Source organism: Danio aesculapii, chromosome 8 (assembly GCF_903798145.1).
Source record: "Danio aesculapii chromosome 8, fDanAes4.1, whole genome shotgun sequence".
Taxonomy (NCBI): Eukaryota; Metazoa; Chordata; class Actinopteri; order Cypriniformes; family Danionidae; genus Danio; species Danio aesculapii.
Genome location: NC_079442.1, coordinates 46,878,490 through 46,895,989, shown reverse-complemented (window position 1 = coordinate 46,895,989; position 17,500 = coordinate 46,878,490). Strand labels below are relative to the sequence as shown.

General features: G+C 35.7%; 1 protein-coding gene across 1 annotated transcript in view; it reads right to left on the bottom strand.

Annotated features, from left to right (window-relative positions):
* dock5 (dedicator of cytokinesis 5) overlaps positions 1 to 17,500 on the bottom strand; it is a 125,660-nt gene that overhangs the window by 108,076 nt on the left and 84 nt on the right. Inside the window, exons 2-6 of the mRNA XM_056463211.1 lie at positions 14,408 to 14,504; positions 14,075 to 14,217; positions 9,480 to 9,605; positions 7,563 to 7,687; positions 2,976 to 3,074 (exon numbers count right to left, since the gene is read on the bottom strand). Of these exons, the coding sequence (XP_056319186.1) occupies positions 2,976 to 3,074; positions 7,563 to 7,687; positions 9,480 to 9,605; positions 14,075 to 14,217; positions 14,408 to 14,504 (590 nt within the window). The remainder of the gene's footprint in view (positions 1 to 2,975; positions 3,075 to 7,562; positions 7,688 to 9,479; positions 9,606 to 14,074; positions 14,218 to 14,407; positions 14,505 to 17,500) is intronic.

Genomic DNA, 17,500 nt, shown 5'->3' with positions numbered 1-17,500 from the left:
TGAAAAGAATCACAGAAGGGTGATTTTTTTCATGCTTGGCAGCAAAAAGAAGCTGCAGGACATGGAGTGAAAATTGTGGAAGCAAATTGAATAGGGAATATATTTGAGCTTTTCGAAAAAATCCAGGCTATTTTCAACACAGATCGTTGCAGAGAGAAATATGTCATGCTTTTAATATGCATTTCATCTTAAACAATCTGTTTTTCACAAATAAAGTAATAAAGTAGTGTTGTATAATTTACTAAAAATCATAATTAACAGAAGTAAAATATATTTAAATATTGTTTTATATCAGCTAGTTTCCAATGAAAAATTTCTAAACTTAATTTAATTTAGCTTGTAAATAACTAAGATCAAATCATATAACTAACATTAAAATTAATATTACTGAGTGCGACAGCTATCATTCTGATTCAGCTCAGAATCCATATGTTAATTCATATGTTTTGGTCCTGCCCTACTCTGCAGTCTTTTTAGAGGCAAGTTTTCGTCTTATTGTCTGGCTATTAATACAGTTGATATTTCACCTTGTCCTATTATTGGTTTACTTGGGGTTCTACACTTGGGGGGCTACACTTTACTTTTTGTTGTTGCCTTCTGGCTAGGCGTTTCATTCTTCTAAACTGGAAGAGCCTTCAGCCTCTTTCTCATACTTGTTGGATAAGAAATAAGAAAAATAAATTAAGCAAAAAGAAAAAATAGATAAATATGAATAAAAACTAAGAGTACAAAAAATACATGAAAAACTGGAGAAAAAAATTGTAACACTGTAAAATATGCATCAATGATCAAGCAGAAATAATAAGTATTACCATTGTTGAACTCTCAATGATGTTTTCTAGAACTTATTTTAATAAAAAAGTAATAAATAATAAATAAATAAATAAAATGTATTTGCACAAATAATTATTCAATTTCGTTACGATATTTGAAGCGATTAAAATTAGCTAATTTTGTTAGGTTTAAACAAAATAAATGCTGAAACGAAGTGTATAAATAGTTTACATATTTTATTTCTGCTGTTTTTCAAGTATTTCTTATTTTCAATCAGTTGACTGACATGCGAAAGTTTCTCAAATAAAATATAAAAATGTACAAAACACCATTACAAAAACTTTTTTGCTAAGATTACACATTTAATAAACGTTAATACTATTTTAATCCTGAAAATACAGAAAGAATGTCCTCTGAAAAAATAAATATAAAAAGAAACTGTCACATTTGTTCATGAAACATTATGCATTTTATTATGCTAATTTATTAGGTTTATTTTGTTAGTTATACTGTTAAAAATATGGAGGTAGTGTCCATGACGTCACCCATAGGTTTCTGTAGAGCACACATGAAGCTACATGTGGGAGTGGTCAACCATAACCATTTTGTTTGCGTGTCATTGTTTCGACCAGGGGTAACAAATAAAAGAGCAAAGAGGCGGAGCGTCAGTGGAGCTACAGATGCCTGCTAGCATGTTGCCTAGACAGGCTTTTCTTTAAGAGAAATGCATAATACTTCATTACCTGCAACTCGTTTGTGTTCTGACCACATGTTCTTGGCTGTATATTATATCAATAAAGTGTTTAGTCTTTTAAAAACACTGTTGTAATAGAGTATATGCAGAAGTATGCGGAAGGACTTTTAATTTGTCAGTAACCTGGGTCAAGCGCTTCCGGTGAACTGTATGCCATTACAAAATCAGCGCCTTTAAGGTCTGTTTCCTTTAAAAATTAGCTATCTTCACTGGCTCAGTGATATCTGATGTAAAGTGGGTCTCAGATTGTACAAGAAGCACTGCATTAAACTACATTTTCCCCCGCCATGTCTTTAAAATACGAACATTTATTTTACCCCAGTTTATTCAATGGTGCTTCTGTGCAAGCATGCTAATCCTGACGGGCAAGTGCATGTAAACGGCTTTCATCTCGTTTTACACTTGAGCAACTAAATGAATGCCAAAGTCTATTTAACTGATTGTATTTCAATTACATTACAGCATTGATGCTGCAAAAGGAACAGTATAAAATGGTAACATTAAGTAACAAGTAACATTAACTGTTCCCCTATTCTACAGGAGGAAAACGCAAATAACTTCAAATATGGTTTGTTAGTAAATGCAAGGTTATTTATGAAATCCAGGCTTAACATTGTCTGACAATGTTACAGATGACTGCTTTAGAGCCTACAGCTAATCAATCTGTCAGATTCTGGAGTGCATTACAGCTCTAAAGAAAAATATAAATGATAAATGATCTTAAATAAAACAAATACATTTATAGATATGATAAGTATATAATTTTAGTCGACGTGAATAGTTTGTGAGCACAACTAAGTGCACAACATGCCATATTATGTAAGGAATAATTCCAAAAGGTAATTGACTGTGTAAAGCCACATAAAACAAAACAATACGGTATACAGTATATGCCGAGTTTAGTGGCTAATCAGCCAGAATGACGTGACGGCGACCATCATTGGAGACCTAGCTGTCCCTCAAGTGGCCAAACCCTTAATTATGCAAGCTTAATAGAACTTAATATAAACTCACAGTTGTCATGAAGGGTAATATTAGCTATATGAACCAAAATCGTTCTTTGTGCCAGGCTGTAAACACCTTTTGTTGGCCATTTTAACATTGGGGTCAATAGAAATCTGCTCTATTATAGAGCCAGGACTAGTGGAATTTCAATGAATTGCATTTTTAGTTACTTCCGTATTAGCTTCACGAGGGAGAGCGCGATGTTGCTGCTTGGTTATAATAAGTTAATTAGCAGAATTATCAGTCACTCTTCTATCCTGTTTCAACATTTGGCTGAATATTCCTACAGTAAAAGTTGAAGTATAACTCCTTTGTAAAACAGGTTACAACACTTGACCCATGCAGGATTGCGCTGCAGATTGATGCTCTGCTGATGCGAGTCAATACAAAAAAACACAGAGCGCAGATATCACTGTTTTTGTTTTGGTCCTGGTGTTTGTACCTTAACCGTCTCATTCCAGCACGGCTGCTTGACTTGATAGTAGATGACAGACTTGTATTCAGTGATCCCTTCATAACCAGCTCCAGGAAAGATGGCTTTCTGAAAAGAGAAAAACATCTCCTGGAAGAAAAATCGCTTTCTTTTCACATACAGTACGTTTGAAGCAAGAAAAAAAGTTCAACTTCTGCTCTTGTTAACATTGAAGGAAACTGTGCTGCACAAAACGACAAGGAGACTGAAAGACAAGCTTAAATCTCTGAAAACGGGAGATGCGTTTAGGTGAAAAAAAAGAGCAAGTTCTTCTGTGTTCACAAGTGTAAACAGGACACGCTTATTTGAGCATTACAGTTGGAAATAGCATTTGGCGAGAGCGGTGCTGTAAAAGCTTTCTGTGGCGTGTGTTTGGACATTTAAAGACAGCAGCCGTTTCATAAAGGAGAAAGATCTGCGAGCTGTTTTTATGCCAGCAACAGTTATGCTGTCAAAACACGGAGATAAAGGGGGTGGATGAGCGCTGCATGCTAAACAGCGAAAACTGTTAGTCAACATAAACCAGACCAAGGACAATGCAACCAGGCAAAGTGTTTCTCATTCAAATCATTCAAATGACTTTGATTGTGGCAGAGGTGTGCAGTGTTGACAGAATATTTTGATAAGGACAATTTAACAATATTTTGCTAAGTGTGTTTTTGTGCTGGTACAGGCTTGCTGTTGTGATAAATAAATGTTTTACACTAAAGCCCCCGGTAGGTGGTGGCAAGTCCCTGTTTTAATGAGTGATTCCCTAAACCATTCGTTGAAATGATTTGTTCACTGATTCACTCGTTCAAATGATTTGTTCAAAATAACTGAGGATGTTTATCAATACCAAAAATATATCCTGTGAGAAATGAGATGCAGTGTTTTTCCTGACAAACTTTACATATTTTAACAAAAACTAATTTAAAGCAACATTAATATAATGATTTATTGTTTATATATACCCCCAGTGCTTAATTAGTGAATTGCGAGGTCCCGGAACAGATCAGGGTAACAGATCCGGAAAGTTAATCGAGGATAAAGAGGTGTCGCGCACTAAAGTGGAGAGCAGGTGAGGGGTGTTTATTGGAGCGGTGGATGGCAGAGGGGTGTCGCGGACGAAAGTGAAGAAGGTTGGGGAGTGAAGAGTTTTCGGAAGAAAGTGAAAGTGACCAGTGGATGGGGGTGGAGGGTGGTTGAGGAGGGGGATCGGTAAAATGAGGTGCCATATCCGGATCGTTCCGGCACAAATTAAGCCCTGTATACACCAAATCAGAAAAAAGTTGGGACAATATGAAAAACACAAATAAAAAAAGTAAGTAGTGATTTCCAAATTTACTTTGACTTGTGTTTCATTGCAGACAATATGGACCACAAAATATTTCATGTTTTGTCTGGTCAACTTCCTTTAATTTGTTAATATACATACTTTCATGTCATTCAGACCTGCAACACATTCCAAAAAATAAGTTGGGACAGGAGCAGTTTAGGGCTAGTAATCAGGTAAATTGGTTAAATGATGATGTGATTTGAAACAGGTGATGTCAACAGGTGATTGTAATTATGAATTGGTACAAAAGCAGCATCCAAGAAAGGTCTAGTCCTTTAAGAAGATGGGCCGAGCATCACCAGTTTGCCAACAAATACAAGAGAAAATTATTAAAATGTTTAAAAACAATGTTCCTCAATGAAAGATAGGAGGACGTTTGGATATTTCACCTTCAACAGTGCATATGATTATTAAAAACTTCAATGTGTAAAGGACAAGGGCGCAAGACTAAGCTGAACTACTGTGATCTTCAATCTTTCAGGTGGCACTGCATCCATAATCCTCATTCATCTATATGCGATATCAACACATGGGCTCAGAACTACTTTGGCAAACTTTTGTCAAGTACTACAATATGTAGTTACATCCACAAATGCCACTGAAAACTGTGCCAAAAGGAGGCCCTATGTTAACAGTGTCCAGAAGCGCAGTCGACTTCTCTGGGCTTGGAGGAATCTAGGATTTATCACCACACAGTGGAAACGTGTACTGTGGTCAGATGAATCAGTATTTCACATATTTTTCGGGAGAAATGGATGCCCTGGGCTTCAGGCCATAGAAGAAAAGGATAATCCAGACTGTTACCAGCAACAAGACCAAAAGCCAGAGTTTGTCATGGTCAAGTGCTTTTGGCAAAGGTAACTTCCACTTCTGTGATGGCAGCATTAATGCTGAAAAGTACACAGAGATTTTGGAGCACAATATGCTGCCTTCTTTACCAGGGACGCCCATTCATATTTCAACAAGACAATGCAAAACCACATTCTGCACACATTACAAAGTCCTGGCTGTGGGGGAAGAGAATACAGGTACTTGACTGGCCTGCCTGCAGTCCCGACCTTTCTCCAATAGAGAATGTGTGGTGCATTTTGAAGCAAAAAATTACACCTGAAACACTTGGTGTCTTTTAAATGTTGTGAAAAGAAATGGGAACTTGTGAAAGTGAAAGTGGTAAATGCTGTACTGTTCCAACTTTTTAAAATGAATATGTGTTTATCTTGAAGAAAGAAAGAACTAAAAATTAAAGAAAAAACAAAAGAAAGAAAGAAAGAAAGAAAGAAAGAAAGAAAGAAAGAAAGAAAGATAGAAAGAACTTAAGAATGACAGAATGAAAGAAAGAACGAAAGAAAAAACGGAAAAACGAAAAAAAGAATGAAAGAATGTCAGAATGACAGAATGAAAGAAAGAACGAAAAAAGAACGAAAAAAGAACGAAAGAAAGAAAAATTAAAGAAGAAAGAAAGAAAGAAAGAAAGAAAAATTAAAGAAGAAAGAAAGAAAAAGAAAGAAAGAAAGGAACGAACGAACGAAGAAAGAAAGAAAGAAAGAAAGAAAGAAAGAAAGAAAGAAAGAAAGAAAGAAAGAAAAAAGAAAGAAAGAAAGAAAGAAAGAAAGAAAGAAAGAAAAAAGAAAGAAAAAGAAAGAAAGAAAGAAAGAAAGGAACGAACGAACGAAGAAAGAAAGAAAGAAAGAAAGAAAGAAAGAAAGAAAAAAGAAAGAAAGAAAGAAAGAAAGAAAGAAAAAAGAAAGAAAGAAAGAAAGAAAGAAAGAAAGAAAGAAAGAAAGAAAGAAAGAAAGAAAGAAAGAAAGAAAGAAAGAAAGAAAGAAAGAAAGAAAGAAAGAAAGAAAGATGTTATTTGGTAGCAAGAATGGGACTGTTTTAACAAATGGTTTAACACATCACGCTGCTAGTTTTAACATAATGCTAACATGTTTTAAGATGTTTACAATGTTGCCATCCTGTTTCTAACATTGTTAGCATTGAAATAAACAAAACAATATGCTTCATCATGCAGCCAATATGCATTTCACACGGTCGCCATCTTAGAAAATGAAAGCGAGGCTGCAATGAGAGGAAACCTGGAAGTATAGGATCAGCACTTTAAACATTGCAACAACATGCTGTGGACTACAAACCTCCAGCTGTTGCCACGATTTCAAAGTGCAGATATGGTGTAAACATCACTTTAATTTCATTCAGTTAAGTTTAATTTAAATACTTAAAAGCATATTAAGCATCAAACAATATCACAACCTCGTGTTGTCCCGGTACTGAGATTTTAAAAACGTCCATTTCCCGCTAACATTTAAGTGCCGCTGAGCGCTGCTGATTTGCCATAGTATTGACCAGTGCTCAACAGAAATAACTGTGATTGGCCGTGAAGGTCATCAGTTCACCATTCTTTACCGATTGCAAGCACAGATACACGGACACTAGAGCGTTTTAAAGACGCAAGTCGATTGCTTGTCTGTGTTTGCACTCTGTGAGGAGCGGTGAACTGATGACCTTCACGGCCAATCACAGTCTTTTCTGTTGAGCACTGGTAAATACTTTGGCAAATACTATGGCAGTGCTGTTTAAGAATGCGCTCAACAGCGCTCAGATGTTAGCGGGAAATGGACGTTTTTTTAATTTCAGTAGTGAAATTCAGTATCGTGGCATGTTTAATAGTGGAAGAATCAGTTCATTAACTTGAGTTTGAAATGGCATCTAAAACGTGTGTTTGGGAAAGAAAATGTTAGCTAACTAGCGACATTTCCCTTAACTTAGCTGAAAATGAGGTCTGCTATCACTTTTAATTTTCACTTTCCATTCAAAACTGACCTTCGGGTCACTGGGAAGGCGATAAAATGATAAATTTGTGTCACTTTCTATTCGCTGATAAGATATACAGTCTGGTACATAACGTTCCTGTGTGACTCCAGGCCATATTTCCGGGTTTCTTCCCACCACAGCTTTGATTTCACTTTTAAAATGGTGACTGTGTGAAAATGTACTGTCCTAAAATGTACCTTCTTTTTAAAACTATAATCCCAATATTATCATAGATACTAAATAACACATAAACCTCATAATGGGCATATCCGAAAAAGTTATACCACGGTAATTCCATGTAACATCTGCAAAACACTGACGCAATATCTTGACTCGCTAGTTTTAATAAGTGATGGAGTGGGAATCTTCTAACTGCTCCAAGCCTTTAATGCTAGTGAATATTTAATGTTAAGGGGCTTCTTTACCTCCATGGGGTTTCCTTCTTCATCCAACACGCTCACCATGACTTCTACATTTTTAGGCGTCTTTTTCTTGCCGCGATCAAATTCTCCTTGCAGCAGCGTTACATATATGTCGTTCCTCACATAACCTGCAGACATAATAGTTGCATGTCAGTTTTTTTGCTTTGTTTTGTTTTTTAAAAGGATCTGGGCGAAGACAAGACTGCAACAGAGTTGACTAAAGTGGGTCAGAAAGGCTTTAAAGAGACAGTTCCCCCCAAAATGAAAACATACTCATTATTTGCTCACCCTTAAATGGTTCTAAACTATATGAGGGGTATCTTTCGTCTGTTGAAAACAAAAGAAGATATTTCAAAGAATGTTGAAAACCTGTAACATTGACTTCCATAGTAGGGGAAACAAATAGTATTGAAGTATATAATAATTAATACTAATGAATTGTAATAACTCTTCTTTGAGCTAGTTTGCAATAGAAGTCAATGGTTACTGGTATTAACATTCTTCAAAACATCTTCTTTTGTGTTTAACAGAAGAAAGGTTTGAAACAAGTAAAGGATGAGTAAATGATGACAGAACTTACATTTTTTGTGAACTTTCACTTTAATAAGTCGATGTTAGAGATTTTTAACATTCTTCAAAACATCTTTTGTGTTTAACAGAAGAATGAAATCATATAGGTTTAAAAACAAATAAAGGGTGAGTAAATGATGACAGAACTTACATTTTGGGGTGAACTATCGCTTGAATAAGTCAATGGTAAGAGATTTTCAACATTCTTCAAAATATCTTCTTTTGCGTTTAACATAAGAAAGAAACTCAAAGTTTTGAAACAAGTAAAGGGTGAGTAAATGATGACACATACTCATACTCAATATTTACTAACCCTCAAGTGGTTCGAAACCTTTATGAAGGGTTTTTTTCTGTTGAACATAAAAGAAGATATGTCGAAGAATGTTGAAAACCCATAACTATTGACTTCCATAGTAGGGAAACAAATACTATAGAAGTGTAACAAACAAGCTCAAAGGGGAAATACTAATAATTAATCTTAATTAATTTAATCAATTGTAATATTTTCCCTTGGAACAAGTGTGCAATCTAAATCAATGGTTACAGGGTTTCATCATTCTTTAAAATATCTTCTTTTGTGTGTAACAGAAAAAAGAAACTGAAAGGTCTGAAACAAGTAATGGGTGAGTAAATAATGACAGGGTTTACATTTTTGGGTGAACTATCCCTTTAATAAATCAATGGTTGGAGATTTTCAACATTCTTCAAAATATCTTCTTTTGTTTAACAGAAGAACTAACAGAGGTTTAAAAACAAGTAAACGGTGAGTAAGTGATGACATGTTCTCGTACCTTATTATTTACTAACCCTAAAGTGATTCGAAACATTTTGAGGGGTTTTTTCTGTTGAACATAAAAGAAGATATTTCGAAGAATGTTGAAAACCTGTAACCATTGACTTGCATAGTAGGAAAAACAAATCCTATAGAAGTGTAACAAACAAGCTAAAAGGGGAAATACTAATAATTAATTATAATTAATTTAATCAATTGTAATATTTCCCCTTTGAACTAGTGTGCAATATAAGTCAAGGGTTACAGGGTTCATCATTCTTCGAAATATCTTCTTTTGTGTTTAACAGAAGAAAGAAACTGACAGGTCTGAAACAAGTAATGGGTGAGTAAATAATGACAGAGTTTACATTTTTGGGTGAACTATCCCTTTAATAAATTAATGGTTGGAGATTTTCAACATTCTTCAAAATATCTTCTTTTATGTTTAACAGAAGAAACACGAAAAGGTTAGGAACAAGTAAATGATGACAGAATTTACCTTTTTTGGCTGAACTATCCCTTTTATAGCACTGTTAGAAGGATGAAAATGTAATGTTCTGAAGGAATCATAGACTAACCTGGCAGGATAATTTCAGGGAAACCCATTTTCCTGACTACCGCTGTTGTGCGATCCACAAAATGAGGGTAATCTTTCTGGACCTGGAACACGTCGCCAGGGAGCAGCTTTAGGGTCACAAACAAACCTGAAAGCAAAAACCTGCCATTATAAGGTCAGACGGGTCCCGTCGGTCAACAAACTCCAGCCCCGCGAGGGAGCAACATCTCTCAACACAAACTAAATCACTGCAGAATCAATGACTGCACACACAAATAACACCTTAATGTTTGAAATGGCCCAAAAATGAATTCTGTCATTATTTACTCACCCTTCACTTGCTCTAAATCGGTTTTTATATTCCATTTAGCACAGAAGACGGTATATCGAAGAATAAAAGACACCTGTAACCATTGACTTCCATCATATTTGTTTGTTCTATACTGTAAAAAACAACTGCCTTAACATTTTTCAGCTGAATTACATAAGCTTTTCTTGCCATCCTAACTTACATTAATCATCTTAAGATATTAAGTTAAATTAGAAGTATAACTTAAAATTGCTATTAAAATAAAGTTAAACCAACATAAACACATTTGTTGTCTTGCTATGTCAAAATAAAAATGACAGTGTACTATGGAAGTCAATGGTTACAGGTTTCCAGCATTCTTCAAAATATCTTCTTTTATGCTCTATAGAAAAACTCTAAATTGTTTGGTACAAGTAAAGGATGAATAAATGTAGAATACATTTTCATTTTTGGGTGAACTATCCCTTTAAGTTAGAAGTGGAAAGAAGCATGATTTGCCAGTCTGATTTAACACGTTTATTAGCATGAATTTGCATGTGTATATCATTCTCTAACATGTTGCTAATGTTTTAATTTGTTGCTGCTAGTGCTATTTTAGTATTCTGCCAACAAGTTTAAACACTATGCTGGCATGTCTGTTGATACGTTTTTAGCCTGGTTAGCACATAGAGAAAGAAATACATTTAAGCAATTGATAAAGTTCAAATGCAATATAAAGAAGAATTAGTAAATAAACTCACCGGCCACTTTATTAGAGACACCTTACTATTACCGGGTTGGACCCTCTGTTACCTTTTGAACTGCCTTAATCCTTCATGGCATAGATTCAACAAGGGACTGGAAATATTCCTCAGAGATTTTGCTTCATATTGACATGATAGCATCACACAGTTGTTGTAGATTTGTCGGTTGTACATCCAAAATGTGAATCTCCCGTTCCACCACATCCCAAAGGTGCTCTATTGGATTGAGCTCTGGTGACTGTGGAGGCCATTTGAGTACATTGAACTCATTGTCATGTTCAAGAAACCAGTCTGGGATGATTTATGCTATATGACATGGCACGTTATCCTGCTGGAAGTAGCCATCAGAAGATGGGTACACTGTGGTCATAAAGGGATGGACATGGTCAGCAACAATACTCAGGTAGGCTGTGGCGTTGACACAATGCTCAGTTGGTACTAATGAGCCCAAAGTGTGTCAAGAAAATATCCCCCCCACCATTACACCACCACCCCCAGCCTGAACCATTGATACAAGGCAGGATGGATCCATGCTTTTATGTTGTTGATGCCAAATTCTAACCCTACCATCCGGATGTTGCAGCAGAAATCAAGACTCATCAGACCAGGCAACATTTTTCCAATCTTCTATTGTCCAATTTTGGTGAGCCTGTGTGAATTGTACCCTCAGTGTCCTGTTCTTAAGGTGAAAAGAGTGGCACCTGGTGGTCTTCTGCTTCTCAAGGTTGGAAATGTTGTGTGCTCAGAGATGCTCTTCTGCATCTTGCAGTTGTGTACCTAATAAAGTGACCTATAATAACCTAACCTTACAATAATTAACCATAATAGCCCTGGTCAGGCTATTGCTCCATTCAAACTTGATTATAAAAGTGCTCAAGCAATATACAAATTTGTTTAACATCTGATCAATATTATTATTAATAATAAAATTTAAGGGTCACACTTTATTTTTAAAGTACAGTTCATGCTGCTAAAGACCATTAACAAACCATTATCTAAAAAATTTTGCTCAAACTACTAATTAGCTGCTTATTAATAATTAGTAAGGTAGTAGTTGGGCTAGTGGCTGGGATATAGAACAATACATAGAATCATACATAGAAGTGTTAATAAACAGTTAATATCTTATACAGGTAGTAAGGCAGTAGTAAGTTTTGTGAACTGTTACTTAAACTGAAGTGTAACATATTTAATTTGAAATACTGCACTAATGTAATTTTTTTTTAACTCAAACGACAATTTAAACGTGATTTTGTTTTGTGAGCTCCTAAAATACTTATGTGATTTGTTTCATTTGTTTGTTTAAATCAACTACAATAACCCTGGTCAGGCTGTTGCTCCATTCAAACTTGATTATAAAAGTGCTCAAACTATATATATATATATATATATATATATATATATATATATATATATATATATATATATATGTTTAACATCTGATCAATATTATTATTATTATTATTATTATTATTATTATTATTATTATTATTATTATTATTATTATTATTATTATTATTAATAATAAAATGTAATGGTCAAACTTTATTTTAAAGTACAGTTCACACAATTAACAAACCACAATCTACGACTTTTAGCTCAATAAACTAATAATTAGCTGATTATTAATGGTTAGTAATATAGTAGCTGGGTTTATAAGCTCTAACAAACAGTTAATATCCTAATAATAGGCATGTAATAAGACCGTAGTAAATTTTATGAATCATTACTTAAACTAAAGTGTAACCTATTTAATTTTAAATAGTGCATTATTGATTTTTTTGCACTCAAATGACAACTAAAATGTGATTTTGTTACGTGAGCTCCTAAAACAACAGTGTGATTTTTTGGTTTGTTTGTTTAAATCAACTGTAAAATGTTCACCAAACCATTTTTGAACTAGCAGTGAGGTTTTCTATGATTTACAACGTGCAAGTCAAAAAAACAATTCCATAAATGAATAAAACACCAAGCTGGCCCAAAATATGACCAAAAACAGAACGAAAGGTCTGTCTCATTTCATGCACTGCTAAACTGGAAGGGCTTGTTAACAATCATTCCTGACAGGTACACAAAGCTGGCCAACTTAATACCCCATTAAATGCCCATTTTTCTGTTCTGAAATTAGTTTTAAAATTGGCGAACATTTGAATTTGCATCATCTTTGCATATTCTCATTAAATAACAACTGTAGGCAAAACACTCTGATCAAAGTGATCCTGTTTTCTTTTTCAAAATTGGAGTATTATTAGTAGTAGTAGTAGTAGTAGAACACTTCTAGTTGATCATTTGGAAAAGTGGCAGAAGGTCGATTTTTCTGATGAATCATCTGTTGAACTGCATTCCAGTCATCACAAATACTGCAGAAGACCTATTGGAACTCGCATGGACCCAAGATTCTTACAGAATCTGTATTCAGAATCATGGTTTAGGGTTAAATTCAGTATGGGGGCGTGCAAGAGATCTGCAGAGTGGATGGCAGCCTAAAGTATCAAGGCATTTGTGCTGCCCATTACATCACAAACAACAGGAGAGATCAAATTCTTCAGCAGGATAGCGCTCCTTCTCATACTTCAGACACCACATCAAAGTTCCTGAAAGCAAAGAAGGTCAAGGTGCTCCAGGATTGGCCAGCCCAGTCACCACGCATAAACATTATTGAGCATGTCTGGGGTAAGATGGAGGAGGAGGCATTGAAGATGAATCCAAAGAATCTTGATGAACTCTGGGAGTCCTGCAAGAACGCTTTCTTTGCCATTCCAGATGACTTTATTAATAAGTGATTTGAGTCATTGCAGAGATGTATGGATGCAGAACTCCAAGCTCATACAAGTCATACAGAATATTCATTCTTTTCCCACTGCAGCATAACTTTATATTCTTTACGGGACAATATTTCTCTTAAGTTACAAGACTTTTTATCTAAGCAAAGTCAGACCTTACAATCGTAATGAAATAATTAAAAATCAAGGCAAGATAATTTTTTATTTTGTTAAAATAAGCATAATCTAGAGGCTTTTGCCTTTCATATAAGCCACTTCTGATACCAAATGATCAACTAGAAGTCAAGTTATTACTGGCTGATCCTAAAACTAGGATAGGCGACAAGACTTTTTCAGGTAGTGTATTATTATTATTACTTTTTTGATCACCAGTCACTGTGGCTAGTAGTTTTCCAACATTATTAGCCACTCGCCATTTTCACAAGCCACAATTTTGTTGTTGGGAAAGTCTAATATGTATATGTACATGTATAAATTTGACTTTGACAGGCTAAAATTACTTGATTTACATTTTGTGTTATGTCCACATGCTCCCTCATTCATTTCACTTTTTGTGTGTTGTGTATGAGCTTGCTCAATGTACATGAGCAAATGGGTCATGATTTCATAGTGTCGTAAACACCCTGACTATCAAAGTGATCCTGATGCTGCAAACTTTTCCAAACAACCGACTCTCAAACAACATTCAAAAAACTTCCACAGGGTCATGCTCCTCTGCCCTTATGAGGCCTAAAAACACAACAGCGCAGATGAATTTTTTGGCCTACTGGTCTGGATTTACCCTGTCCTTTGTGGTTGACCTCTCTCGTCGCAATGACCTTGTTGAAAACGGCAACGAGCGGTTCGTTTTCGCCAATGACACGAGACGGGATGAGAGGAGACATGATTAGCTGCCTCTGACGGATGTATGTTTCCATGGCGATCCTAAGAAAAAGAGAGCCCAAGAGGAGAGGGACAAAATTGAGAGGAGAAAAAAAAAAAGCAATATACTGCCTTGGGGTAACAACGTTTGATGGACTCAAAATAAACAATAATGCATGGAAGAAAAACATGAAAAGAGAAACTACAATCATGCAAATGAAGGATGCGCTAATCTCATAAAGGACACACTCACTGTTGAAACGGGATGAAATACTGCTTATCGTCATCATCGGTTTTCCCATGGGCGATATCTGTGATATCCATGACTGTGGATACAAAGAAACAGGAGGCTAGCAATGATCCGAACCACAGATAGTATGGTGCATTTAATTATTTCATTCGGAGTTGTTCACGTTCCCTTAAACGCAGCAAACGTCTTGCATATTCGTTTTTTTTAGAGGTCAAACACATGGCACAAATTGTTCATTTGGTCTTCCTGCAGTTCCTAGAATGTGTTTCGGCGTTGATAAGAGACTCATTTTGAATCTATAAGAGCTTTAATATCAACTTTTGATTCGGACGCCAGAATGAAAAGCCCCTAAATCATCTTCAGCATCAGATTATTACATATAAAAACCTTTTTTTTTTTTTTCAGAGAACAGGCTGGCTGCTAATAAATGCTTATCCTTAAGGGGGGAAAAGCTCACGCATGAAAATAGAAAAATAGATAGTAAAGTTTGTTGGGACAAACTTTTATGATGACTTGAGAAAGCTTTGCAGGCTAAAAGTAAGAAAGAAACATCTCTCGTACAATGCTAGCATAGTTTAACATATGGCAACACAGTGGCTCAATGGTTAGTACTGTCACCTTACAGCAAGAAGGTTGCTGGTTCGAGTCCTGGCTGGGTCAGTTGGCATTTCTGTGTAGACTTTGCATGTTTTCCCCGTTTTGGATTTCCCCACAGTCCAAAGACATGAGCTATAGGTGAATTGGGTAAGCTAAATTGGCAGCAGTGTATGAGTGTGAGAGTGTATGGGTGATCCTCAGCACTGGGTTGCAGCTGGAAGGACATACGCTGCATAAAACGTATGCTGGAATAGTCAGCGGTTCATTCCACTGTGGCAACCTCTGAGATAAAGCTAAAGGAAAATGAATTGATTAAATGAATTTACCTTTCAGCATGCATGGATTAACATATTCTCTAACATCACTTAAAAATGATTTGATCAAAACTTCATGCAAATATCATTATATTTTTTAAATGTTTCCTTGAATTATTCATAAGTTATTCATGTTTTGACTATTAAGCTATTAAGTCTGCTTAATTGATGCAAGTTAAAATAACTTGTAAAATTTATTTGATTCAACTTAAAAATTTAAAGCAACAAAAGAGTAATTACATTATTATGAATTAACATCACTTAGCAAATTGAACATGCTTATTAAGTTGCTAACAACTTTTACTAGCATAAATTAGCATATTGCTAACATTTTTGCAAACTTAAACGTGCTACTAACTCAAAATATTATTGTTCTGCTTGTTCAATCTACTTATTTAAAATAATCTGAATCAACACAATTCTTCAGGATTTTTTTTGAGACAACATGATTGTTTTGTGTTTAGTCCACTTAAATGTGTTACGTCAACTTAATCGATTTGTGTTGGGAAAATATGAATGAATTGTGTGGAACCCTGCATTTTTAAACATTGTTTGCTTCCAACAGGTTTTAGCATGCTAATGTTGTTAGCATGTTTTCACACTATGCATGTTAGAATGAAAAAGAAAAGCCTCTGGTCGGGGTGTGAGCACTGTGTCATCGCAGAGAGGCTATACGCTACTTTCCAAAGCCTTTTGCTTCAATGTTCCACACTGGTGGAATAATAATAATAATAATAATAATAATAATAATAAATCCTTACATTTATATATATAGCACTTTTCTAGACACTCAAAGCACTTTACATATTTTTTGGGGGGGAATCTCCTAATCCACCACCAGTGTGCAGCAAACCTGGATGATGCGGAGGCAGCCATATGTGCCAGACCATACGGGGTGCATACACCAGCTGATTGGTGGAGAGAAGACAGAGTGATGAAGCCAATTATGATATGGGGATGGTTAGGAGGCCATGATGGACAGAGGCCAGTGGGTAAATTTGACCAGCATGGCAGGGTTAAACCCCTAGGGTTATACCCCATCCTGGTATTTTTAGTGACCACAGAGTCGGGACTTCAGTTTAACATCTCATCTGAAAGACGGCGCTCACTTAGCAGTATAGAGTCCCCATCAATATACTGGAGTGTCAGGATCTGCTGGTCTCACTAACACCACTTCCAGCAGCAACCTAGCTTTCCCATGTGGTCTCCCATCCAGGTACTGACCCCAGATCCGCAGATTAGTGAACGCCCATGTAAGAGTTGCAGAGAGCTAGCTGCCCAATCCCACTCTGACTGTGGATACACTGCTATCCTTAAAACGACAACTAAAAATCAATTTTTTTTCAGAGAACACCTAAATCCTGGTGAATAAAACCAAAACCACCTATTAAAGCACTTTCTCCCTCCTTCTCTACTCTAGCACTAAATTCTTTGAGCACAAACAAGTTGCTCTGAATAATTAGCACTTCTTGTGTGTATTGCCTCTTTTTGTTGAATCACTGAATACCTCCACAGTTGTAAATCGCTTTGGACAAAAGTCTCTGCTAAATAACTAAATGTAATGTATATTGCCATGAGGGCAGGATCAACCTGTCAATCACATGAGATCAACCAACTGCTAACCACTACTATCCAATCAATGCCTCATGCACACAATCAAGCCCTGCCCTACATTTGTTCCTGTTTCACTCGGATACACATCACAATAGGAAAGAAAACTGCAGTACAACTTCGGTTTCGTGTCAACTTTTAAAAAGCCACAGGCTGAATGGCATAATCCAGTGATGTGATTGGTCTTTGAAGCTCACAATGAAAATGGATTCATTCATTCAGCTTGATGCCATTGTCTACAGTGAGTCAGCAGCAGAATAAAATCACAACACTTCACACGAGACCCTTTAAAATCAAAAAGCCCTGTGTTTTGTGAGTTGCCTGTAGATTTAATATAATACAACATCTATTCATAATGTCAGATAACATTGTGAAGTTTGACCAACAAAGACGCAGAGTATTTCAGCTGAAACTTTCAAATCTAATGTGAAAAAATGAAAAAGACAGTAGTAAACTCTATAAACTGAGAGGTGACACATCATACACTTCTGAAAGGGGAAAGGTATTTTTTTATACAGCATTTCCATTCTGTGGCTTGACAGTGACATTACAATAAAAATGCTGACAGAATTTG